Source organism: Archocentrus centrarchus, chromosome 22 (assembly GCF_007364275.1).
Source record: "Archocentrus centrarchus isolate MPI-CPG fArcCen1 chromosome 22, fArcCen1, whole genome shotgun sequence".
In the NCBI taxonomy this organism is placed as follows: Eukaryota; Metazoa; Chordata; class Actinopteri; order Cichliformes; family Cichlidae; genus Archocentrus; species Archocentrus centrarchus.
The window spans coordinates 1284552-1310566 of NC_044367.1; the positions used below are offsets into that span (position 1 = coordinate 1284552).

General features: G+C 45.6%; 2 protein-coding genes across 2 annotated transcripts in view; both read left to right on the forward strand.

Annotated features, from left to right (window-relative positions):
* Nucleotides 1-22962, forward strand: part of kiaa0586 (KIAA0586 ortholog) — a 33813-nt gene extending 10851 nt beyond the window's left edge. The window contains exons 8-28 of the mRNA XM_030718511.1: nt 12648-12804; nt 12887-13446; nt 14181-14253; nt 14453-14620; nt 14707-14887; nt 14969-15193; nt 15571-15674; nt 15755-15892; nt 16784-16968; nt 17049-17173; nt 17256-17452; nt 17528-17681; nt 17921-18080; nt 18174-18421; nt 18550-18602; nt 18740-18850; nt 18964-19099; nt 19439-19593; nt 19675-19708; nt 22249-22262; nt 22601-22962. Coding sequence (XP_030574371.1) covers nt 12648-12804; nt 12887-13446; nt 14181-14253; nt 14453-14620; nt 14707-14887; nt 14969-15193; nt 15571-15674; nt 15755-15892; nt 16784-16968; nt 17049-17173; nt 17256-17452; nt 17528-17681; nt 17921-18080; nt 18174-18421; nt 18550-18602; nt 18740-18850; nt 18964-19099; nt 19439-19593; nt 19675-19708; nt 22249-22262; nt 22601-22729 — 3307 coding nt within the window. The 3' untranslated portion in view covers nt 22730-22962. The remainder of the gene's footprint in view (nt 1-12647; nt 12805-12886; nt 13447-14180; nt 14254-14452; nt 14621-14706; nt 14888-14968; nt 15194-15570; nt 15675-15754; nt 15893-16783; nt 16969-17048; nt 17174-17255; nt 17453-17527; nt 17682-17920; nt 18081-18173; nt 18422-18549; nt 18603-18739; nt 18851-18963; nt 19100-19438; nt 19594-19674; nt 19709-22248; nt 22263-22600) is intronic.
* irf2bpl (interferon regulatory factor 2 binding protein-like) lies at nt 323-4279 on the forward strand. Its single transcript, XM_030718508.1, has one exon. It carries the CDS (start codon nt 576-578, stop codon nt 2514-2516), a length of 1941 nt encoding a protein of 646 aa, XP_030574368.1. The 5' UTR covers nt 323-575; the 3' UTR covers nt 2517-4279.
* Nucleotides 22963-26015: the final 3053 nt, after the last annotated feature.

Below are 26015 nucleotides of genomic sequence, written 5' to 3' on the forward strand. Positions count from 1 at the left end.
AAAAATCACTAGAAATGAAAGAAAATGACGAATGAAACTTTGCTGGGGAGGACACTCACGTGCCAACCCATGAACCTTTGAACCCAGCAGCTGGAGTGGTTCCGTGGGCTTCTCAGGTGCTGCTGTCTTCTTCTAACACCTGAATGTGATAAACTGGAGCTCCTACAGACAGGAGGAGGACGATGAGGAGGAGGGGGTGACACAGATGGGGGAGGAAGGAGAGCAACAAGTGGCATTATGGAGGAGGAGGGAAGGTGACGTCAGTTACTCTACCAGGTGGTATTGTGTGAGGGGGGAGAGGGGTAACAATCCAAATTCCTCTGCTTCCCTAGGAGTGATGCATGCAGGGAAAAAAACGCAGACCACCCTCCTCCCTCCTCTTCCTCCTCCGTCTCTGCAGCAGCACACGGAGCTTCAGCAGCAGCAGCAGGAGGAAGAGGAGGAGGAGGAACAATAAGCATAGAGGAGATTCCGCAGCTCGTCGGTGTTTTCTTTTTTTTTTTTCTTTTTTTTTTTAGCGGGAGCTGGTGAAGCAGCTCCGAGGAGGAGGCAGGAGGGGACCCGGCAGAGGGAAGATGTCCTCGCCGCAGGTCTCCTCGTCCCGCCGGCAGTCATGCTATCTGTGCGACCTGCCTCGCATGCCCTGGGCCATGATCTGGGACTTCACCGAGCCCGTGTGCCGGGGCTGCGTCAACTACGAGGGCGCGGACCGCATCGAGTTTGTCATCGAGACAACCCGCCACCTGAAGCGGGCGCACGGCTTCCAGGAGGGCCGGAGCCCCGCGGGGGGACCGCAGCAGCAGCAGCCTTCCGCAGCGAAGAGCCAGGCGGTGTTACTGAGCGGGAAAGAGCCGCTTAACCACCACCAACAGGCGGACGGAGCGGGGAAGTCCCAGCAGCCCGGTTTGGACCGGTACTCGCTCGGAGCGGACAGCCGGGCTCAGTTCTACAGCGGGCACAGCAGCAGCAGGTTGCCCAACGGGCTCGGAGGACCGAACGGTTTCAAAGCGGATGAAGGACCACCGGAGCTGAACCGGCAGAGCCCGAACTCTCGGAGCAGAAGCCACGCGGGGCTGGTGTCGGTGAATGTCCCGCCGAACCTGCTTCCACAGACGCTGCTGAACGGACCCGTGCCGCACGGCATGGCGAGCCGAGCGCAACAGAGCCCCATGGTCGGCGTCTCCCTGCCCGGGCAGGTGGGTCTGTCCGATACGGGGGGGAAGCGACCCGCCTCGGTGTCCAGCACGGACCAGGACCGGGAACTGAAGGAAAAGCAGCGGAACGCGGAGGTTCTGGCCGAGCTGAGCGAGAGCCTCCGGAACCGGCAGGAAGAGTGGGCCAGCAAGCCCAAAGCGGTGCGGGACACGCTGGTCGCGCTGTCCGGCTGCACCCCGTTTGACGTCCGTTTCAAGAAGGACCACGCGCTTCTGGGCCGCGTGTTCGCCTTCGACGCAGTGTCCAAACCCGGAACCGACTACGAGCTCAAGATCTTCATTGAGTACCCGAGCGGCTCCGGGAACGTGTTCTCCAGCGCGTCCGGGGTGGCCAAGCAGATGTACCAGGACTGCATGAAGGACTTCGGCAGAGGTCTCTCCTCCGGGTTCAAGTACCTGGAGTACGAGAAGAAGCACGGATCCGGGGACTGGCGCCTGCTCGGGGATTTATTACCGGAGTCTCTGCGCTTTTTTAAGGAGACCGTGGCGGGAGACATGCTGCCGCAGCCCTACATCGACGGCAGCTTTCCCCTCCTTCCAACCTCACTGGTGCTTCCCGGCCGGGCTCTGGCTTCGGGCAGTGGGAGCAGCGGCTCCAGGACCGGGGTGCGGAAGAGGAAGGCCTCACCGGAGCCGGACTCCGCGGAGGAACAGCAGCGGCAGCAGTGGATCAGCAGCCAGGCCGAAGCTCTCAAGCTCTCCATGGCTGCGGGCTCCTTCTCCGGGCCGCCGCCCCCGCACGGCTCAGGGCATCGCGCCACCCCCCCTGAGTCCGCTGCGCCCTCGCAGAATGGACAGTCCCCGATGGCCGCGCTCATGTCGGTGGCGGACACACTCGGGAACGCGCATTCCCCCAACAAGGACAGAGACTCGGTGCACTCCACCACGTCCTCCAGACACACGAGCAGCAGCCCGGTGTCCCCCGCCTCCGTTTCCGGCCAGAGGCGCCTGTCCTCCCGCAACGGGGACCTCGGGCTCTCCGCGCCGACGCAAGAGCAGGTGCACGCGCAGAGCGTGCCCGACTCCCCCATGGCCAACAGCGGGCCTCTGTGTTGCACCATCTGCCACGAACGCTTGGAGGACACCCACTTCGTGCAGTGTCCGTCCGTCCCGAACCACAAGTTCTGCTTCCCCTGCTCCAGAGAGAGCATCAAAGCGCAGGGAGCCTCCGGGGAGGTGTACTGCCCCAGCGGGGACAAGTGCCCCCTGGTCGGCTCCAACGTACCCTGGGCCTTCATGCAGGGGGAGATAGCCACCATCCTGGCTGGAGATGTGAAGGTAAAGAAGGAGAGAGACCCGTGAGGAGGAGGATGAAGAGGTGCTTTGGTCTGCTGCTGAGCCTCAAACCCAGACTTTCTTCTGTGTGTCTGTCAGTGGAGAGAGATCAGTGCGCTGTTATTTTTCATGAAAAATCAATTTGAGGTATTTGGTTTCAGCTTCACCCCCAGAAAGATGAGCTTTAAATTAAAAATATTTAAATTAGAATATTTAAAACGATAAAAGAAAAAGGCAAACTGTTTCAGTCATTTTTCATGTAACTGTGGAGTTTAGACTGGTGATAAAACACATTATAAAGGCGTATCTTTGTGCTCTGCATAATTTAAAATGTGTTACACCTGAATATGGCTGCTGTTGAAGCAGAAAATGTGCCATGGAGATCAGATTTGGTTTTCAGGAGTAACCTGGAACCTACTGTAAATTTAAATAGGCTCCATTTTTATTCAAATTAATTATTAATAATCAAAGAACAGGATATACATCAGCACAGCAGTACTGACATTTTTGTACATCTTCCTGTTTTTAGTGCTTAACTTTTACTTGAATATTTTTACAGTGTGGTATTTATACTTTTACCTCAGTAAAGAGTCTGAATACTTCCTCCGTCTCCATGTACACTTTTAGTTAAAGTAGTTCCTGGGTGCTATCACTTATATTTAAGTGTCTGTCATCTCATCCATATTTTTTAATTTTGTGAACACAGTATGATGGCATTTGACCTTCGCTGCCTCTGTTTGACATGAAATCTGTTTTCAGCCCATTTCTGCATCTGTAAAGAAAACCGTGGATGAGAATGGGACGAATATGAGAAGCGGCTCATACTCAGGCTAACATCATCCTGAAACAAAGAAATTTGTTACATTTTAAATCTTTTAATAGTTATTTTTGATGTAAAAATATCCAGAAAACTCCAACCATATCATCATATTCATTGTCATTTGTGTCTTTTCCTGCAAAATCAGGACCACCTTAATCTGTCATAAAGGCACAATGTTATTTCCACCGTAACGGGTTTTGAAAATATTACAAATGTAATTTCTAAAGCTTATAAATACCATCTGTCACCTTTTTATCCATCATTTCCAACAGAAATGCTCCGTTTGAATGAAAAATGACTGAAACAGTTTATTGTTGCAGATAAATATTAATAATTATAATAATGATCAGACTCACTGAATTATTTTAAAGTGTTAATCCATCTCTGCTTTCTGCTGCTTTTCTGGATCCAGGTCGCGTTCATTTTGTTATTAATGTCCGTCTGGAAATGAATTTTATTACAATGTAGTCACAGTTTATTTGCTGGTCAGAGTCTCCATCGCACTTTGATTCACACTAAATTATGTGTTTATTCTGGTTTTATTTTTTAAACAGTCGTGAATTCTTCCTGTGTGGTAGGACAAACCCTCTCAGGAAACTGAGAGGCGAACACCCGCAGACGGGACCGTGTTTGCTAATTAAACAGACTGTTAACGGACTCAGATGTTGCGCAGATGTTTCAGCCTTGATGGGGTGGAGAAATGCAAGCCTGTAAAACATGTTTGAGGAGGTTAAATGAGGGTGGGCGTGTGCTCATTTTCAGCCTCTTCATGGGAAGCCGTTCAGCATTTATTAACTTTGTCTCTGTGACTAACATCAAAGACATGAACAACCTCATTCTCTTGTCAGAATTGCATCTTTTAATGTCATTGATGTGTCAAAAAGATAAACATCTGTAATCCATCTTGGACTTTTCCAAAAAAATAAAAGTCCGCTTGCATCGAAGGGATTGGCGGGTTATTTCAGGGCGTCTTTGTGCTCGTTCGCACTGAAGGAACCGCGTGGTAGGATGTCTTTCAGGAGGAGAAAAAGTACTCGCAGTCCGTCGTGCCAGCCTCCCGCTCTGAGATGAGTGTAACTGGGTGGAATTGCTCTCACAGGGGCTGAAGTAAAAATCATTGTACAGGAAGTCACAACAAAGAGCATCACAGCAACTACCTCCATTCCCTTCAGTGTTGCCTTTGCTTTAAGCACACAGAGCCTTTGTTTAAATGATATCTTAGGATTTTAGCGTACTTCAAGTTGACGTTGAGGTTCAAGCTGTCACTAAAAGATTTGATTACCTGGTGAGTCCACAGGTGTGTAGGGTTCGTGCAGTGGGAAAGCGGCTGCAGTTGTGTGTGCCATGATGCTCCTGCAGGACTTCCCCCTCATTACAAAGTGTTTGCTAATGAGGGTAGAATGGCTAGAAAATAATTTGGGTGCTGAAAATCCAGGTTAAAAATTTGAACTCTGACCTCAGGCTTCTCTAATGTGATAGTTAAACAGCCTGTCATGCTGTTTACGCTGCGTTCAAATAATGAGCCACTCCTTCCACTCCTCCTCCTCCTCTCAAAAGGCTGCAGGCGTCTGAAACATCAGTTGACAAACTCTAATCCAACATCACGGTCACAACAAGTCAGCAATCAGATTTTCGAACGACTGTTCTCTGATCTCTGCAGCATCTTTCTGACGAGAAAAACTTTGTGAAACTTGCCGTAGAAATCCTAAACAGCTGCAGTTGGAACCTGTCAGGGTTCAGTTGTAGATTTTTAATGCTCCTCATAATTCAGTTGCAACTTAACTGGAGGTTTCTGTGGTGAAAAAACTCGTTCCGAAGCCTTAGTGTCAAAATGTAATGATGTGTCTTGACTTAGAGCTTTGAAATGAAAATCCAGCACAGCTAATAAATGTTAAACCTCTGTCACCAGAGCACCTGGATCCACAAAGCACACAGAGATGGAGGCTCTCCCTGACCTGAGCCATAATGACTTCCTCATTATGTGTAAATTTACAAAAAAAATATAGCGAATGAGTGCGCGTCACCAAGACCACACAAAATTCCCGAAAAAATCCAAAGTGTTTTTTCAGTGGACAAACTGGTTTCAAACAATTTAAGTGAGGAAAACGAGTCTGTGTTTAACGACCTGCAGCTCTTCCTCAGTCCAAACGGCTTTATTATTTTTAACTGAAAGAAGAAACAGAAAATGACTCACCAACAGCCCTGATAGTGAATTCATTTTTTTTTTTAAGCAGAAACATCAGTGCATCTGTTCTGGTTCCATGTCGGGTTATTTGTTGATTTTCTCTGTTTGAATGGCTGAAATGTTTGGACTGGAGATGAAATGAGATCGTTGAAGACATCTGACTCTCCGATGGGTGCTGGAGAGACTAAATGAGGAAATTTTAAAATAAATGTCAGTTTGTTTCTTCTGCCCTGAAAAGAAAAATAGCTTTGGCCAATAATCAGTTGGATTTTTTTTTTTTTTTTTAGAATTTCACTGCAGATTAAAGCAGATAAAAACTAATAAGTTAATAATAAAGCTGACAGATGGGATTGACTTGTCATAAAGTCATGCTGAAACGATGCTTTGAAATGTGTATAGTTTCTACCTTGTATAATTATCTAAATTTAAAAAAAAAAAAAAAAATTTTTTTTGTACTTGGAAAATTTGTGAAAAGTTGTGGGATATAGAAGAGGAGATTGTCGGCATACGGTGATATTTTATGAATGGTGTCTTCCCTCCATTGATTCATTTTAAAGTGGAAAAGAGGGTTTTCCGGCTGAGCAGCTTCAGTAAAGGACTCGTTGCAGGCCGGAGGTTGGAGCAGAGTTGAACTTATAAATATTCTACATGTGGATGTTTCTGAAAACGTGTCTAACGATGAAACGAGCGTGTTGTGTTGTCGTGGAGATGATGGAGGTGTGATCAGTGACGTTGTGCTGAGGCGGCCTGTTGTCACACTAACACACACTTCATTTTTACATTAGAAAGTCATGTCTGTAAAAATAAAAAACAACAAAAAAAACAAACGTTTTTTTATTTTTATAGAAATTATTTAATATTTTAATTTTGAATTTGATTTTTTTTTTATTTAAAAGTTTAATTTTTAATATGTTTTTTACTGCAATTAAAAAAACTTCCTTTCTATGTGTTTCTGTTTTACATCTAAGGTTTGATTCAGCTTGTTTTGTATTTCTGTTAATGTAGTGACAGATAAAAATGAAAAAAATACAGATGAAACTAACACATTTGATCTTGTAACGTGCCTTGGAGCTGAGTCAGTTGTAATAAATTCCATTGGTATGAACCTTTTCTGTGAAATGTGACTTTTCTTTAATGTGACACTCAACTTTATGTTGAAATTCTGAGATTTCACATTCTGGGCTCAAATATTTCCTCTGGCTGAAGATTTCATTCAGTGGAAACTGAACAATTTATGCTGTGTGACGGAGCGGATAACATGTTTTTCCAGAGGGCCAAACTGATGGAGATAAAGTAAGAGAACAGTCGTACACTGGGCTGAAGTGAAATAATATTTAATCGTATTTATTTATTTCCCTCTAGGAAGTCGTGCTCTCGTTCTACAGGAGAGACCTGGCTGAGGTAGCAGCTGTACAAACAACATATGAAAATGCAAAAAATATGATTTAGCATACACCATGATACACTAAAAGCACCTCTTGAGAAAAATGCCCATATTTCCATCATTTATCGTGGTGCTTAAACATGGGACAGAGATTTTCCCTCTGGGCTTTCAAACCCAGATCCAGCATAAATGCAGAAAATACATAAACCATGATAGCTTTACTTTATTTCCTCAGTGCAAACGCAGTACGTTCAGGGGGGCTTAAAGCAGCATGATGCACACATCAAATTCATTTCCAACATCCAGGTCAACTTTGATAGACTTCAGCCAATGCAGATTATAAAAAAAATCAAAAACATTGAAATCCTGAAGTCAGCATCTTCATATTTTATGTTTTTATAATTCAACATCTCAAGATTTGTTCAGCTTATCTCACAAAGATGCATATTTTACACCAGATATAACCAAAACCTAAAATGTATCCATGCTCCCTGGTTTGAGCCTACCACCCTTCAATGATGGAGAAACTAGAATAAAATCTATTGTGATTTCAACCATTTACGTTAATTTTCCATCCATTTCCACTTTGGCTTTATTGTGCCTTTATAACCGAAAATGATCAACATTTTATTGAAAATTTGATTAACTCATCCACATTTAAATCCATCCAGTGGGCTGATTTGGACCTTTGGGCGGACCAGATATGGCCCCTGAGCCACATCTTTGACACATATTCATAAATGTTATAAATGATCAGTTCAAAATGTGACCAGTGAGCCACTGGAGCCTAACAGCAGTAAGGCTACAGACATCCCATAATGCACTGCAACCTGTATGAGAGTGCGCTTCTCCAGAAACTCGAGAATGTCTGATGTGGACGACACATAATTAGATTGTCCTTGAACGCAAGACGGCTTATTGGTAAAAAGGAAAAAACAAACTGAGCTGAGTGCAGGCGAAGGCTGTTATGGTGACATCAAAATACACAAAGACCTTAAACTAGGTTTGAAAAAGCACTTTAGTTTCATAACTACACATTTCCGTTTTTAATGTCGACTCACAAAACTAGAATAAAATCATAATATCCTGACTGCGCTGACATCACAACAAGCATCAGGAGCCCCACGTTACAGTCAAAACAACTACACTGAAACCAGCAGAACCGCACAAAATAAACTCACAATAAGGAAAAAATTATCGCAAACAATATGAAATTATAATCACTCAATATGAGGAACACAAACACACACACTGTGGGGATTCCAGGTGGTTTTCTGCTCAGGATTTGAAGGCATTCACACACACACGCATATCAGTGTGTTTGTGCACATTAGCATTCACACAACGAGCTGCTGCACCGAGCCAAGGGCACCTTAACCATCGCTGTCCACACACACACATTCACAGAGACACACACACACACAGAGACCAGGTGTGTTGTTGCTCAAAAGGAAAAATCTGCAATGCAGCAAGAAACCAAAACTACAGCAAGTACTGCTGCTGATACTGATACTGTAGTAGCTGCAGTACTGGCCCTGGTTTACAGTTCTGAATCCTGCATCAGGAGTTTGTTAACGAGACAACGAGGACTCTGATTAAGGACGCGGCATCATATTAAGATTTACATGCTGCACATGCTCACTTCACCTCTGCTGCTCTGATTGGCCGGCGAGGTCTTTGACAGAGTGTTTTTGTGTGTGTCGGTGCTGCAGTGGAGCTGAAGCAGCTCAGACAAAGACGCCACACTGCAGTGGGTGGATTTACGCCGAGCTGCTCCTGCAGCATTTCCACAGGTCACGTCTGCTCATTTCAGCTCTATTTCTTTTTATTCTTGGACTCTAACAGAGCAGCTCTGCATGATTCACAGTCCAAAATAATCCTTTATTTAATCACATACTGGGTGTTGGTGCAGCCTCTCAGTTAATCTTCTGTCCAAAACAAGCCGTTTTAGCTCCTCCTCTTTAACTTTCTTGTGATTGGCTGCCCCTCACAAACAGAAGGGTTGAACAGCAGCTGTGTGCTGCTTCTCTATGATCTCATATGGAGTAGAAAAACCGTGATAAACGTGTGAGCGTTTAGAGCAGTCTGCAGCCTGAGCTTTTGTCTCACAGGGATTACTGCAGATACACTGAGCTCATTATTCGAAACGCCGTGTTTATTCTGAACACCCGCCACCGGAGCAGGAGATACATGACAGAAAGTGAGGAGAAGCAGAACAGGTCTGACAGAAACGTACAAACATTCAGTCGATCAAATCAAGTCTAAGATTGTGAACGTGACTGAAGTCTGACACACTGTGGTCCAAGAATGCAAGCTTGGTTTTTGGTGTTCAGAAACAGTTTAGCTGTTACCCAAAATGACTTTCCTCAGCATGTCCACTCTCACGTGGGCTAAATGTGGAACACTTTGAGCTAAATAAAGAGGAGCTGAATCTGAATGTGGGCTGAAGTGGGTAAAAATGGAGGCAGAGGTTTGGGATGCAGCCTGGCTTTGATTCATCTGTCTGCACATCACTGCAGTCAGTTTTCTTCCCCTCCTCCTCCTCCTCCTTCTCCTTGTCTTCCTTCCCTGTTAGTGTGGAGGATGCTGTTGTTGCCATGGTTACCAGCTTCCCGGTTAAAGGCATAATTCATTCAGGAATGTGCTGAGAAAAATGGAGCCATGTAGAGAAAAACACCGAATTGATCAATCGCTTGTCAAACAGCGATGGAATCCCAATCGTAACGATCAATAATTTAACATTTGTGCCGATCGAGCTCATTGGAATTCTAATCGAGGCCCCCCCGCTGTCCCTCCTCCTCCCTCGGTGTGTCACGGTGTTGACTCCATTTATAGACGATGATGTCAGCACTCTTTTTCTCGCTCGTCCTCATGCCTTGAGTGTTCGCCCCCTCCCCCTGCACCCCCTCCTCCACATCTGACTGTTTGTGCTGTAAACCCTCCCCCACCTCCCCACTGCAGATGCCTGTGTCTTATGTCTTTGTCTCGTCTGATTGGCTGACTTCAGGTCGTCCTGTAGATTTCACGCACACCTGATTTAGACCGTTTAGGATTACATTCAGTCTACTGATTTAGTCCATATTTAGCCTGAATTGGTCCAGATTCTCACTGTTTGGTCCAAATGTAGCCCACATCTTTTCTTGATCCCAGATGACCGCTTTATATGGGCCAGCTGTCAGGTATGTCATGATATTTGAACCATATCTGGCCCACACAACATTTTCAGGGCTGTAACTGAGCCATAAGTGCCAAAAGTAGCCCATCTGCTGTGGGGTATTAATCTTCATTTAGCCCACTCAGGTTCAAATTTAGTCCATTTGAACGCTCTTTATTAAGTCAGCATTATCCAGCATTTGTGTCCAGGTTAGCTCATTTAGGCCCACATTCAGCCTGTATGGAGCATCTCTGGCCCAAAGGGGCTCTACATTCAGTCATAAAGAGTCCATTTTTGGCCCACATCTGTAATTTGCTGCAGTTAAAGTAGCTGCGTTGACTCGGAGAGAGTCTGGCTGCTGAAACTCACCCACAGGTCCACTTTACACGGGTCAGATGTCTTGTCAGATGACAGCACTTATCAAAACTTATGTTAACCCTGCCATGTGAGCTTTGCGCCACATCTGGCCTGCACAGGTTTGGCCCAAATATGTCTGCTTTCTGCTCTTGATTTAGAACAGTTAGGTCTTCTTTAGTCCACATGGATTCACTTTATTTAACAGTCCACCTTTGAATGAATGTTGTCCATGTGGACCTGCATCAGTCCAGTTTGAGCTCAAAGGTGTCCATGTGTAGCACACATGGAGCGTAGAAGGGAAACCACAAGGACAAAGGGAAAGAAAAGGTTGAAGCACACAAACGCTGCATTAATATTCATCTCCAGCCGCTACTACAACCTCATGAATTATTGGTCGCATGTAAAGGTCTGGAGGGGGACTGAGGCCTGTGCCACCTCCTCCCCCACCCTGTTTCCTCCATCAGCATCTCTGCTCACTGTCACCATGGGAAACCACTCAGGTGTTGCCTAGCAACAGCAGCAGCAGACTGTCTGCAGCAGCTGTTTGTGATCATTTCTAAGCGATTAAATGACAGAGCACGAGGCGACGGTGGCGGCCATGTTATCCCCACCCACCACGCTTGTTGTGCCGCAGACGCGGCTGTTTTTCCAGCTTCATCAAGCTGCAGCCATCATAGCTTTAAGCTGAAATTTTAGGGATACGGGATGCTTTGACCTTCTGAGATAAAGGTCAAAACTCAGAACGTCTCTGTTGTGTTATCAGAAATGAAACTGTAGTGCTTTCAGGCCAGAATCCACATTTTATGATGGGAGTCTCTGGGGACTGGCTCTCTTCTGGAGCCTCAGGTGGGCATTAGAGGAAGTGCAGCTGGAGGTTGATGGTTAGCCCGTTCAGAAGGAAACAGCACACTGATTTGGATGAGCTCAAAGCTTCTGTCACTGCTTACATCCTCTTCTTCATTCAGACTGACATGTGATGAGTTCGATCCGGCCTCAAAGAGAAGCCATGTAACCCTTTTTCCCCTGCTGTGTGGTTTTATTATCATCGTTATCATCTTTACTGACAGCCGCCCAAAAATGTTGTTGCTCAAAGTTGAGTCCCCACAATGTGACAGTGTTAACGCATTAATGTCCTCACCGCACGAGTAACCCTCACACTATGGTGTCCTCTGACTGACTCCAGACGCAGCAGACTGTAGAGAGGCTCATAAACAGCAGACGGTTGACACTGATGGGCTTTTCCTGCTGTGTGCATGTGTGTGTGTGTGAGACTCTATCTGTGTCTGTCTGTGTGTGTGTGTGTGTGTGTGTGTGTGTGTGTGTGTGTGTGTGTGTGTGTGTGTGTGTGTGTGTGTGTGTGTGGCTGCATGTGATGACAGCCTTCATGTGCTCGGGCTGTGTTTCCCTCAGTGGTTCTCATGCTGCAGTCATATTATTTTTTTAACACATCTTGGTTCTGATCCTGGTTTTCTGTCGTGTCAATAACTAAAATCACAGAGCTGCTGTGTGTGTGTTTAACAGTGTATAAAAACCTCCAAACAGCAGTGTTTGAGCCACATGTGAAAAACAGTCAGTGAATATGGAAATTATGGCTGGGAGGCCCCCTTGTGGCTGGTTGCAGGGTGCATCCTAAGTTCCGCCCCCTCCGTGTTATTTTACCTGTACAAGAACTTGTTAATTTCACCCAACAACAGGGTGCAGAGTCAGTGAAAATATAAGTGTTGCTTTTACAGTGCGTGTTTCTGTACCAGCCTAAAGGAGGGGTTCATTCAGCCAACAGCCCCCACCTCTAAATGCTATAGAGGTGGGAAAAGCAACAGACCCACTCTGTTAAAAAACTGAAACCAGGAAATGCTGATGGAGCTCTACATCGACATGTAACTAAAGTACAGCATGAAGTATCAGAAAAGTACTTGAGTAAAGTGAAAGTACAGACAGACTGGGAGTACTACATGTCTGTAGGGTATTTACTTCAGAAGCATAAAAGAGTCAGAAATATGTGTTTGGATGTAGAGGGGGACACTGGATTTGATGTTATTTGTACTTTTTGAGTAGCAACAGTGTTTTTGAGACCGTACTCAGTCAAGTGTTTAGTCAGATAAGGCAGAGAAGCCCACAGTTGGTCCAATCTAGGACCAAACATGAACAAATCTTTGTTTGTTTTACACTGGCCATTTATTTACACTGAGTGATCTGGCCCAAAACCATACCTCAGAATTTTAGTTCTACCTGTTCTCTTTCCATCTTTTTGAATTCAGGGATGACCGGTATCTCAGAGATGCTCCCAGGGTTTCCATGGCTGAAAGATCTCAGCTCCAGTATTTGGCCAATCACAGCTGGGAGGCAGCGAGGAGAGCCAATGACGTACTGCAGGAGATGAAACGTCTGAAGACTGAGATGAAGATGCTGCTGACGGTCAGTAGAAAACTGGAATCAGCAACACTCCGTCTGTAATACTGCTGTTAATCTGAAGTCTGGCACACTTTCTGTCATCCAGCAGCCCGAAGACCCTCCAAAAACCACCAGACCCGCACCAGACCACCTCCAGTCCCAAGAAAACCAGTCCTATCAAACCAGCTCCCAGGAAAATAACTTCTGGTCCCAATCTTCCCACTTTCAACGAAACCTATCCCATGAAAACCACTTACAATCCCAACAAAACCAGTCTCAGTTCCAGCAATCCCAGTTCCATCAAAACCAGCCACATGAAAAACACCTCCAGCTCCAGAAAAATCATCAGTCCAGTTTACATCACACTGAGTCCCAACAAAGACAGTTCCAGCAAAACCCGTCCAAGTCCCAACTATTCCAGTCCCATCAAACCAGTGATGGAGAAAATAAGCTGTGGTCCCAGTCTTCCCAGTTCCAGTCACAGCAATCCCAGTCTGTGCTGGTCCAGAGGAGGCCCATGGCCCCGTCCTTGCTGGAGGAGGCGGGTCAGGTTCTCCGTCAAGTTCGTAAACAGAAGAAAGTTCTGGAGGAGAACCTGGAGGCTCTGCTAAGAGCCAGAACCGGAGAGGTCCTGCAGTGCCAGCTGGAGGCGCTGGCTGCGAACAGGTAACTGATGCTAACCAGGTGTCTCATATTAACACGCTGACTGTTTGCCTGTCCATGTGGTTTCCATGAAAGCAAACAACATTCTGAGGTTGTTTTTCTCACCAGAGAAAGGAAGAGGTGAGCCGGGCTGTCAGGTAGACACTTCCTCAGGTGCGAGAGTGTTTCTCATTTTATTTTTTTTAAGTTTCGGTTTGCTTCAGAGGATAAATCCTCTCTCTCCAGGAAAGGCACAGATGTGTTACGACGCATCATAAACACAGGAAGTACCTGAAGATCAGGTGTATTCGAAGCAGAACGCAGTCTTTAGTTCGGGTTACCTGCATGTGGCCACAGTTGATTGGTCAGTCAGAGAAACCCTCCAGAACTGAAACCTTTTCCTCTCAGAGGTCTGTTCACAGAGACTAAAATAAAGGTTGGCTGATTGAATGAACAGAGGACAGAGCACTACATTTGACACGTGATGATGTCACTGTGTTTGCCGTGTTGATTGATTGATTGACAGCTGGCCTCTGAGGACTCTGCAGGCGGTGGATTAAGACATCACTTTGACTGGCAGCTGTCAGACTGAAGAGGTGGTTTCTCCTCCGCTGTTGTCAGCCTGAAGCATCTCACCTCCCCGCCCTTAATCCATGTCTCACCTGTCTGCGGCACATCATGCAGAAACACCACAGAAGAAGAAAATATTGTTTTCTGTTCGTCCTGCAGAGGTCTGAAAGTGTTTGTCTCCTCTGCAGAGACCACAGCAACGAGGTCCGCATCAAGAAGACGGTGGACGCCTGGATCAGCAGGTTAAGCAGAGACAACCAGGTGAGCTCCAGCAGGAACACCTGGATGACTCACCGTTTTTCTCCTAATGTGTGTGGTTCTTATTTTGTTCTCTTTAAGCTTCACTTCAAGAAATTCGTGGGCTGTGGCGCCACCATCTGTCCTCTTGCTGACACAGCCAATTTACAAACTCTTCTTCCTGTCTATGACTGACCGTTCTCTTCCTTCTCGTCCACCTCAGGCTGAGACGTCTTCAGGGAGCCATGGCATCCATCGCTCAATTCCAGATGCTGAGGGCTCCGTCCACACAGGGAGGGGGAGGCCAGTGAGCACACTCAGAGGAACAGGAAGTTCAGGAAGAGGAACAGTGAGGAGAGGGAGCCGAGGGCAGAGAGCTGGAGTCAGAGTGGTCAGACTGGATTCTTCTGGTAGCAATTTATTGGTTTCTGATCAATAACAAACAGGTGGTCACTGATTGATTATCTCTGTGTGCAGCCACAGGGGATGGAGCCTCAACTGGAGGCGGATGGAGAGTCATACCTGACCCGGCTGTATGGCAGGGCGCCGTATGATGGTCTGAGACGGACCCTGAAGAAGTGCCCTTACCTTCGCCTCAGCTCACCTGGCTCGCCGCTCAGGAGGAAGTCTCGCCCTCGACTGGTGGAGAGTGTCAGAGGTTAGAAGGTCAAATCAATAAATCTGATCAGAAAGGTTCAGCTGTGGGTGTCGTCAAACTTTCTGCTCTCTTGTATCTCAGGTGTGAAGCTGAAGTCCTGTAAGACTCAGACCAGCCTGGCCCCGCCCCTCACACATATCCCACCCCTCAATCAGGCTCAACCAATCATTTTAGCCCCTCCATTTGCTTCCTCCTCACCTGGACAACCTCAAAATTTCAGCTCATCCCACCTCACCTCAGATCATTATGGTGACCTCACCGTGACCCCTGCAGACAGCCACCCTGTCACCATGGCGATCCCACTAGGTCAGTAACCTTGGTGTTGTTTATGTTTATGTAAACCAGTGGTTCTCAAATCCAGGCCTCGTGGCCCAGTGTCCTGCAAGTTTTAGATGTGTCTCTGCTTCAACACACCTGAGTCAAACATAGAAGTCATTAGCAGGACTCTGGAGAACTTGACTTCATAATGAGGAGGTAATTCAGCCATTTGATTCAGGTGTGTTGGATCAGGGACACATCTAAAACCTGCAGGACACCGGGCCATGAGGCCTGGATTTGAGAATCATGGAACATTCAGATAAACAAGCAACTGTGGCACATGTCTGTCAACCCGCTCAGTCCCTTCAGGGGTCAAAAGGTCAAATTTAACACAAACCAATACAGAAAACTGAACTCCCCTGCAGGTCGCCGCAGGATGGATTCTTCCTCCAGGTGTGATCGGGAAGTGACATCACCGCCCGCTGCTCCTCCCACAGCCTCTGTAGATGATGGAGCACCTGAACTGCAGGTGAGTAGCTTTGAGCCTCTGGGCACTTTAGTCATTAAAAGGTGGGAGATGGGCACTCTGACAGGTGTTTGTGTTCACAGGAGCAGCACCTGGATGAAGCTCCTCCTCCTCTTCCTCCTCCATCACACACCATTAACATCATGGAAGGGAACGGTGGTGAAGAAGAGCATAATGTCTTCCCTGGAGCTGACTTCCTGTCTGTTGTTGATGTTGTGCAGGTGACCCCCGCCCCCCTCTTCATCTTGTGTCAGTGTTTTCAGTGAGGCTGCAGCTCCACCTACTGGACACAAAGAGAACAGCAGCCAACGGCACCTTAAAAGAGCTGCTGCTCCTGATTAACCATAATTATTAGTAATAGCAGAAGCTTCTTTGCAGAATTTAAGATATTTGATACATTTTGTATATTTTTTTAATCTTTTGACTGGCCACGCCCCATCACATCCCATCCACGTATGCAGTGCTTCCGAATATAAGTTGTGTATCAGAGAAGAACTATTGGGAGGATTCTGTTTTTTAGTCTATGTGTATATGTAGTGCTTACATTTACTGTATACCATTTATTTATTTTGGGTGTGTGAGGGAATCACTGAAAATAGACTGGGTGCAGCCAGTTAACAGGTTAAATCAGTGCTGTTATGAAAAAGCTTCTTCACCCGGCTAAGTGATAAAAATCATAGAAAAAAATCATTAATAATTTTTATTTTTAGAGGGTTTATTAAAGTTTACAGTCCAGTTCCCATTTTTGTCTTGTTGTAGATATTTTAGTAAAGACATTTTGTTCATTCATTCATTGTGTTGTTTCACACGGAGGCAACTGACAGTTTTCTGTGACAATTCTGTGTGTGAAGATTTTCAGAAGCTTTGATAAATGTTTTCAGCAGGCGAAGATGGAATAAAATTACCTTCATTATGCATATTCCAAATGAAGAGTTTTTGAAATATTCTTGTATTTTGAGCTGAAAGTTTGCAGGAAGCTTTCAGGAAATCAGCTGAAATATTCTTGAGGTGTTTTGCATCAGATGTTAAAAACATCATGGAGGGAGTTCCTGTGCTGAGCTGAGGTGCACGGATCCTTCAACACTTTGTCTTCTCCCGTCGTCTCCTCCCAGCAGGAGGCGAGTGTGTCAGCTGCGGAGGCCGTGGAGTTGGACGGGGTCCCGTCTCCCCCTCCGGTCCTCTACCAGGGTCCAGTATTCCCTCCCCAGGCTCCCTCTACCCTCCCTGCCCAGGATCAGAGACCCATCCTGGGCATCGACCTGCAGTGGGACTCCATGGAGGACCGGCTGGTGGAATGGTGAGAAACTAGTCTGAGCCAAAGATGGTGCTGTTTGTTACTTTGTCTCCAGAAGTGAATTTTTGTTTCTTTGTGTTCAGGGTGGAGCAGCAGCTGATGTCCAGGATGATCTCAGACCTGTACCACCCCCCTCCCTCTGACCCCGCACAGAATAATGACACCGATCAGTCAGATCTGGAAGAGCGGAGCGTCACCTCAGACATTGGTAGGTGGGCAGGCTGACACTCCTCCTGCTGCTCCTTCTCCTTCTCCTCCATGACTCTGTATCATCCTCTGTGTGTTTCCAGTGGAGGCTGCAGGTAATGCAGGTTTGCAGCTGTTCGTGGACTCCAGCGTGCCGGTGGACTCTGAGTTAATCCAGCAGCTGGTGAACGAGGTTCTGACTGAGATGATTGGTCTGATGCTGGGTCAGAGAGACTCACTGGGTACAGAACCAGAACCGGGACAGGAACCACCAGAACCAGAAGCAGCAGCACATCAGGAGGCATGAACTTCTCCTCAGTGTGTTTCAGCGTTAGTCCATCTCTGAATGTGTCAATGACTGCTGTTTCTGTTCCAGAACAAACTGATCCCACTGGTCCCCACACCAGAACCCACCCCACCACCTAGTCCAGCCCCACCCAGCAGAGAGACCACAGCTGTAACCACACCCCCGCCTTCAGAGCCAACAAGCCCACTGAGCAAAGAGCCTCCTCAGTCAGTCACAGCACCAGGTTAGAGGTCATAGTATTGACACCATCAGTCACTTTTCGTTTTGTCAACTGCTTTTACTCTTCAACCTGCCACCAAACTCCACTCTGAAATCTGCTGTTTGGTTGAAGAATAAAAACAGCAGTTTTCAAAGTGGAGTTTGGTGGCAGGTGTAACATTAACACCATCCTCAACACAATTATCATGACTTCATCCTGATGAGTAAATTCTGATTTCTCTGTCTGCCTTTTTATGACCTCAGAGCTTGTAGCCACACCCAATCTCAGCCCAGAGCCCGCCCCCTCTGCAGGAAGCCCATCCGCTGTTCATCAAGCCCACCCTCACTTTACCTGGGAAGATGCTGAGCTCCCATTGGATGAGGAGAGACAGGTGGAAGATGTGTCTCCATACGAACCACCTCTGTATGTCCAACACACACACACACACACATACACACAGCCGGTAAGAAGGTGGTTCAGACGCCCTGGTTCATTAAACTGTTTCTCCTCCTGCAGGCTGATGTCGGTAGCGGAGAATGTGCCTCCTCTTTCCTCTCATCAGTCTTCGCCTGCTCCTTCCTCCCTCCCACCTGCTCACTCCCCGTCTCCTCCACCTGAACCAGTACCGGCGTCTCCCTCCAGCTCCTCAGAGGACTCCAGCAGCTCCAGCAGCAGCACGGTGACGGCTGGCACCGAAGCAGCTCTGAAACACATCTCAGAGGGAGAGCTGCTCATTGGTGTCAACCAGCTGGCAGCCATGACAGGTATCATCATCATTACGCACCAAAGTCCAATCAGAAAGCTGCAGATTTTAATCTTTGTGTTTTGTAACATGGAGCCGCAGACCTCCTGCCTGAAACTTTGAATCCCATCTCATCTCTTTGTCTCTCAGAGGGAGAGGCTGTCTGCAGCTTCAACAGCTCTCTGCAGGAGCTGCAGGACATGGTGAGGAACCACTGAGCAAGGCAGTGCTGGGGTTTGGGAGGTTTTCTCCTAGAAAATGCTCTTTTCTGTAGAAGATAAACTTTTCACTGCTACGTTAAAATATTCATAATGATTTTGCCTGTCTGTCCTCCCTCCAGGACTTTGACCCCCCCAGTGAAGGGCAGGTGAAAGGTCGTGACCTCCTGCGGGCCCTGCTGACCAAAATGGAGCAGGGGGTCACACAGAGAGGAGAGAGGCCTCAACCTGAGGTGAGTTTACAGCATCAAAATGTGGAAAAAGAAAAGTGAGTTTATTAGAGTAAAATAATTTTCTTTGGTATTAATAAAGTTCTTATCTTATGACCTCTGACCTCTGTCCTCAGGGCTCCTGGGGGAGGGAGAATGAGGAGGTGAGCGTGGGGGAGGTGAGAGACGATCAGAGTTCAAAACCTCACAGGAAACCAAGCTCTACACAGCGCGATGAGACCTGCTCACCTGGACAGATCAGCCACGCTGCAGGTGCATCTGCCTTCAGACAAAACCGAGGGACCAAAACACAAAAGGTTTCCTCCTCACAGGCCGATTTCTCTAAGTGAGACGAGACCTGATGTTCACTCAGACTTCACACAAAATAACACAACATGATGTCATTATTTTTCATTTTGAGACTCTTTGATATTTACACCAAACTCCATTCAGAAATTGCCACATTTTATTCTCTCACCTCACTTCAAGTCAGAAATCACTGATTTTAGTCTCATCCTGCTTCCATCGAAGTCAGTTTTATCTCTATAACAACTTTACACCAAACTCCAGGCTGACATCACTTTGACATCACTTCATTTCCATTTCCTGCAGATGTGTCAGAGGTCAGTTTTGAAGCCACCAATCAGGACTCATTTACTTTAGGCGATCCAGCAGGAGAACCAATGGGTACACTGACCTCTGACTTCCACACAGAGCTGTCACTGTCTCCTCCTCCATACTTGGAGAACACGCACAATCCAGGACAGGTGAAGTACACACGCACACACACACATATGTTGGCCAGTTCCAAGTTTTCAGTCTGATAAATAAACTGTGTGTGTGTTCAGGTGTTGCTGGTCAGGAAATACGACAGACACACAGGTAAGAAACACACCTGCCTCTGATTGTTTTCTACTTCCTGTCCCTGAAACAAAGAAATGTGAGCGTTGGACTTTGGCGGGTCCTCTTTGTAGGTCAGAAGATGTTTTTTAGATAAGCTCATTAACCATTTAATTGATGTAATTAAATTACAGCCCTGTCAGAATAAAATAAAAAAGAATAATGTCTCAAATTGACAGTGTAAGATGCCTTAATCAATAAAATAAAAATCACTCCACAAAGAAAAACAGCAACAACAGAAGATTCAGACTTAAGTTCATTTCAGGAGTGTGAAAGCAGCTGTCCACATACTTTTGGTCTCAGAGGTAACGAACTGGCTGCTCTTCATCACGTGCCCAGCAGAGGGCGCCGAGTCTCCACACTGACCTGCTCCTGCTAAATCCAGCCAGCCTGTCTCCCAGTCTGCTGCTCTGCTTTCACTTGTCGGGAACTATCGAGCTGCAGCTCTGATGGTAAAATTTGACAGCTGCTGATTTCCGGCAGGTTTTATAATGTTATTTATTCCAACCGTAGCTAAAAATGAAATGAAACACAGTAAACATGCCAGATAGTTTAAATAAGTAGAATGAAATATGGTTCATGATAGAACCAAACACAAATATTTATGCAGTCAAGTTTAAATCCAAATATAAACTCAGCAAAATAAGCAGAATTCAGAAATGTGGTTCCTGGATGAAGTGGTGAGAGCTCGGAGATCTGAACAGAGTTATTGCAGCTTTCATCCTCTCACTTTCTATTCTGTATTCTGTCTGAGCTTTAATGTGTTTCACTGTGAGCTTCAGGTGATGTTGATTATAACTCAGCGTCATGGAGACGTCACCAAGACAGCCCAGCTTTTAGCCCCTCTTGGCTCGGTTCAGATCAGGGTTACATAAACAGATGTTCTCCAGCCACATCTGGAATTTGCCCTTTGATGACGTTGATCACAGACTTCAGGCCGAACGCGTTTGTTAAACGGGGCCCAGTGGTTTGTTTACACGATGATGTCATGTGATGTCACGACTGCACTGCAGCGGCTCACAGAGACGAGAACCTCCTGCTGATCCACGAATGAAACGTGCCTGAGAGCTGAAGACGAAGGAGGTGAGGAAGAACTGAAGCTCATCACCGGCCTGTCTTTGTTGCTCTGGTTGTCATGGAAACATGTCAGCTTGTGTCTGTGCAGATGTGTTTGCAGTTAGGCTTCACCGGCCAATCAGAGCACGTGTTTACATGCATGTCACTGTGTGTGTGTGTGTGTGTGTGTGTGTGTGTGTGTGTGTGTGTGTGTGTGTGTGTGTGTGTGTGTGTGTGTGTGTGTGTGTGTGTGTGTGTGGGTGTGGGTGTGTGTGTGTGTGGGTGGGGGCATGAAGGTTCTTCAGCTTCTTCTCTTTAATTAGAAGATGCTCAGTAACCGTGACAACCAGCTTATGGAGGGACGTGTTGTTAGGGATATCGCTCTAACTGTCTGTGTCTCCGTTGCCATGGAGACAAACACAGCTCACTCTGTGGTTTTATTCCAGCACTGTTAGAGCAGCTTTGTATCACTCAGTTCATAATAAGCCTTTGTTGTTTGCATGAAACAAGCAACTTTAGCTCCTCCCCCTTTAAGGCACAAAAAGCAGCATTTGAACAGCGGGTGGGAGGAGCCGCTCTGTGACATCATACAGATACCTGAGTAGAGAAAACTGTGATAAACTGTGTGTTCAGAGTAGTTTTGGGCTCACGGGATTACTGTCCATACACTGAGCCTCGTTATTAGAAACGTCATGTTTAAGGAGCAAGAGACACACGACAGGAAGTGAGGCGAAGCCGGGCCGCCGTAACCCGCTGACTGAGCTCTCCTCTGTGAGGTCTCAGGTTTGCTTCACAGAGGACTCGATTCAGACATTTTCTGCAGTGAGAGAAACAAAAATAAATTCCTTTAAAGGACAGGAAGTGAAGTGTGCAGACCTCCATCATGGCTGCTGCTGCTGCTCACAGTGAGCTCAGTGTCCCTCAGCTCTTCACACCACTTCCTTTCACTCAGTGAAAGCTCCCCTTTAACGCTCCTCCCTGAAAACCTGCTTTTTCATTACTGTTTCACCTCAGTGTCGGTGAGTTTCTGGCTGCTTCGCTGCATTCGGTTCAGTTATTATGGTTTAAAAATGTTCCTGTTTCCGTCTTTGTCACTGGAAAATCAATGTTCAGAGCAGAAAGAAACTGAATAAACACTCTTCACCTCTGTGGTTTGGACCACAGCAGAGACGATTTGAGGTCACGATGCTTCTGTCCAACGTCTGTTTTTCAGACATTTTTATTTCCCCAAAATGTTTCTGCACAACACGTCCAGTTTCAGCTTGAGGACGACCTTTAGTCGACCTCTCTGTGTATTTATATGTAGATGTGTGTATCTACATTTTATTATTTCTTTCTCCTTTCATGTCAAGCTTCCTGGCTTTCCTTATACGGTCGTCTGCTGCAGACACAGCAGGCCCAGCAAATATGAACAGTACAGCTTACAAGCTGTGAATGCCGCCCCTCTGCAGGCTTCCAAAGGTCAGCCAATCAGAAGAAAGTGTCTTAAAGTGCGAGTAGCTAGAACTGTTTCAGAGGGGAGCTGATGGGCTGCACCGAGGCCAGTATCAGAAAAAGGAGGATTATTTTGAACTGTGCAGGAAGAAGGGGCATCCACACAGGAAGGGATTCACAGCGATTACACAGAGACCAAAGATAGGCAGTGACATTCAGCAACAGCAGGTAAAATAACCACTGATGACACAAAATGGGTGGGTTCAGCTTCCTGTGTGGACGCCACTGAAGTCACCTTGAAAGAGATTCAATAAGATCCGGTTTAAAGCTACAGGTGGGGATACTGGGGTCTGATGAGCTGCGTTTGTTCCTGCAGAGGGACAGGAGGAGGGAGGAGCCAGCAAGACGAACATCCACCGGCCCCTGATCAGACCTCAAGAGGAGCAGGAGGTGATGGAGGACTCACTCAGTGTGGCTGCAGACTCCGGTTCCTCTGCCAACGATGTTTTCTAGAAAAAATATTTTTATATACTAACAGATTTTAACTAGAACATTTAAAATGAATTAATTTTGATGGAAAGCTCAATAAATGTTTTTAATAAGGTGTATTTTTATTTATTTGTTCACAAGAATAAAAGCTTAATACTGGGTGACAGAAATGTAGCACTACTTGTAGGTGGCTGTAATTAAACCTCTGCTTAAAAAGCCATCACTGACCCAGCTGTCTTAGCTAATTATAGGCCAATCTCCAACCTTCCTTTTCTCTCAAAGATCCTTGAAAGAGTAGTTGTAAAACAGCTAACTGATCATCTGCAGAGGAACGGTTTATTTGAAGAGTTTCAGTCAGGTTTCAGAATTCATCACAGTACAGAAACAGCATTAGTGAAGGTTACAAATGATCTTCTTACAGCCTCTGACAGTGGACTCATCTCTGTTCTTGTCCTGTTTGACCTCAGTGCAGCTTTGATACTGTTGACCATAACATTTTATTACAGAGATTAGAGCTTGCTATAGGTATTAAAGGTACTGCACTGCACTGGTTTGAATCATATTTATCTCATAGACTCCAATTTGTTCATGTAAATGAGGAGTCAAAATGGGATCCAAAATGCTGCAGCTAGAGTACTGACAGGGACTAGAAAGAGAGAGCAGATTTCTCCCATATTGGCTTCTCTTCATTGGCTCCCTGTTAAATCCAGAATAGAAATTAAAATTATTCTCCTCACATACAAGGTCTTGAATAATCAGGTCCCATCTTAAAGACCTCATGGTAAAACATCACCCCAATAGAGCACTTCGCTCTCAGACTGCTGGCTTACTTGTTCCTAGGATACCCTCTCTATTTTTAAGATTAGGCTTAAGGCTTTCCTTTATGATCAAGCTTATAGTTAGGGCTGGATCAGGTGACCCTGAACCATCCCTTAGTTATGCTGCAATAGGCCTAGTCTGCTGTGGGGTTCCCATGATGCATTGTTTTGTTTTTCATTCACCTCTTTTTACTCCTCATACTCCACTCTGCATTTAATCATTAATTACTATTAATCTCTGGCTCTCTTCCACAGCATGTCTTTTTTTCTCTCCCCTCACCACCAACCGGTCGCAGCAGATGACCCCCCCCTCCCTGAGCCTGGTTCTGATGGAGGTTTCTTCCTGTTAAAGGGAGTTTTTCCTTCCCACTGTCACCAAGTGCTGCTCATAGGGGGTCGTTTTGGCTGTTGGGTTTTCTCTGTATTATTGTAGGGTCTTTACCCACAATACAAAGCGCCTTGAGGTGACTGTTTGTTGTGATTTGGTGCTATATAAATAAAATTGAATTGAATTGAATTGTTGGGACACAGTTGCTCAGGATTCAGCTCCCAGATTAGAAATTACACTCCCTTCCAAAAGTATTGCAACAGTGAGGCCAATCCACTGAAAACATTTGGGTTTGACAAAGACTAAAGCTGCTATCTTTTGAACTGTGTATCAGATCCAGATGTAAATACCTGGAAAAAGCTCTGATGTTGGACTTTTGTTTCATATTATTCTTTTTAACATCAAACTTTTCCAATGTATCTGTAAAATCTGTAAATCGAGGCCTTTCAAAGAGCTGCTGGAGTTCTTTCAGCTGAAGTTACATGGATATTAAAATCTTTAATGAACCTGAGACTTGCAGGATGCAGGAAGAGGATCGGCACAATCTTTATTCTGACTATACGCCAGTAAAATGTCATTTTGTATGGCATCTGTCATCAAAATAAAAGAAAAAAGTTCAATTCAAACAGTTTTAGTTTGACTTACAAAACCTTTATTACCTTTGTTACATGAAGGCAATAAAAGAATGAAAGAAATGCTCTGTGTGTCTCCTTCAGGGGGAAATGTGTTTCTCTTTTTTTGTTTTGTTTCTGCTGTGAATTTCAGCTGATCAGTCCGATCATCAATAATTCAAAGCTTACAGCCATAGTCAGCCTGCAAGTCCAAACCCTGGGAACATTTCCCATCACTGCAGCACATCTCACACACACACACAGATACCAGCAGAGAGCTGATATCAGCGCGCACACACACACAGTAAACACAGACACAGACTGTGTTGCAGATAAGAGGATGATGGGCAGGAAATGGGATTAGTGAAGCAGTGGGGGAGACAGTGAGACTGACACTGACCAGGACACACACACACATCTGTACGGCCTCTGGGTCATGCAGACAGATCCTGACAGTGAGGTGTGTGATGAATCCAGGACAGTGAATCCTGCAGGAAGCTGTGTTTTTGTACCACAATAAGAGCTCAGATATAAACTTCAGCCCTTTATAATAAAAGCAGAGTTAAAAATACAGAAACATAAATGGATTTTTAAACAGAATAAATATTTCAGGATTTCTTTGCAAGTCTGACAGGTTTTGCTCTTTGAATCCAGCACATCGGTGTGTGAGTGTGAGTGTGGGAGAATATTGATCAGACTGATTGATCGGCTTTCTCAGGGTCCATGTGTTTGTGTGATGATCAATATTCTCAGACAGAGGATTGAACTCTGCAGGTTTAATGAAGCTGCAGACAATCAGCTGATCTCGGGACACACACACACACACACTCTGCTTCTCCTCTGTTTCACACTCTGTTTCATCAGCTCAGCCTTGAGACAAAGAAAACACCTGAACCTGCACAAAACTTTATTTATGTGATTTTACACATTTAACTGGAGATGAACTCAAAAATACTACATAAATGAGTTTGTACAGGGAGTAAATACATAGAGTAACACACTTTTGTAAAAACAAAAGAGTAAAACATGATTTTAAAATCTATTCAAGCAGTTTTAGGGGCTGAAACTATAATGGTCACAAAATAAAAGGGCGACGGCGTTGTTAAACATCAGAATGTATCTCTCTGAAACTGAGCTTCGTTATCAGGAATAAATCTTTCTTCTCTCTCGAGGAGATGAAACTCTGGACTTCTTTCCCAGCATCAGCTGGCCCAGTGACTGCTGATGGTATACTGGTAAACATGGACTGTGCTGCTGTTTGTCTGGGTTTGTTGAAGGCCTTCACACAGCTCATCGACTCCTTCTAAACAGACTGCACAGTATCAGCTTATCTGTGAATGTTGTATGCTGGTTTTGAATCAGAAATACTTTATTGATCCCAGAGGGAAATTTCTGTTGTTACAGCTGCAACGTTCCATTTAAATGAATAAAACCAAAATAAAATAAAATACACTAAAGGTATAAAATATAAAAACTAAAGAGATAATTTGGCTATATACACACATCTAAATCTTGTGAGTGCAGTGGCTGTGACAGTAAATATAAATCTGGAG

Excerpts from the sequence above, each read along its gene's own strand:
- irf2bpl (XM_030718508.1), top strand. The coding sequence starts at position 576 with ATGTCCTCGCCGCAGGTCTCCTCGTCCCGCCGGCAGTCATGCTATCTG.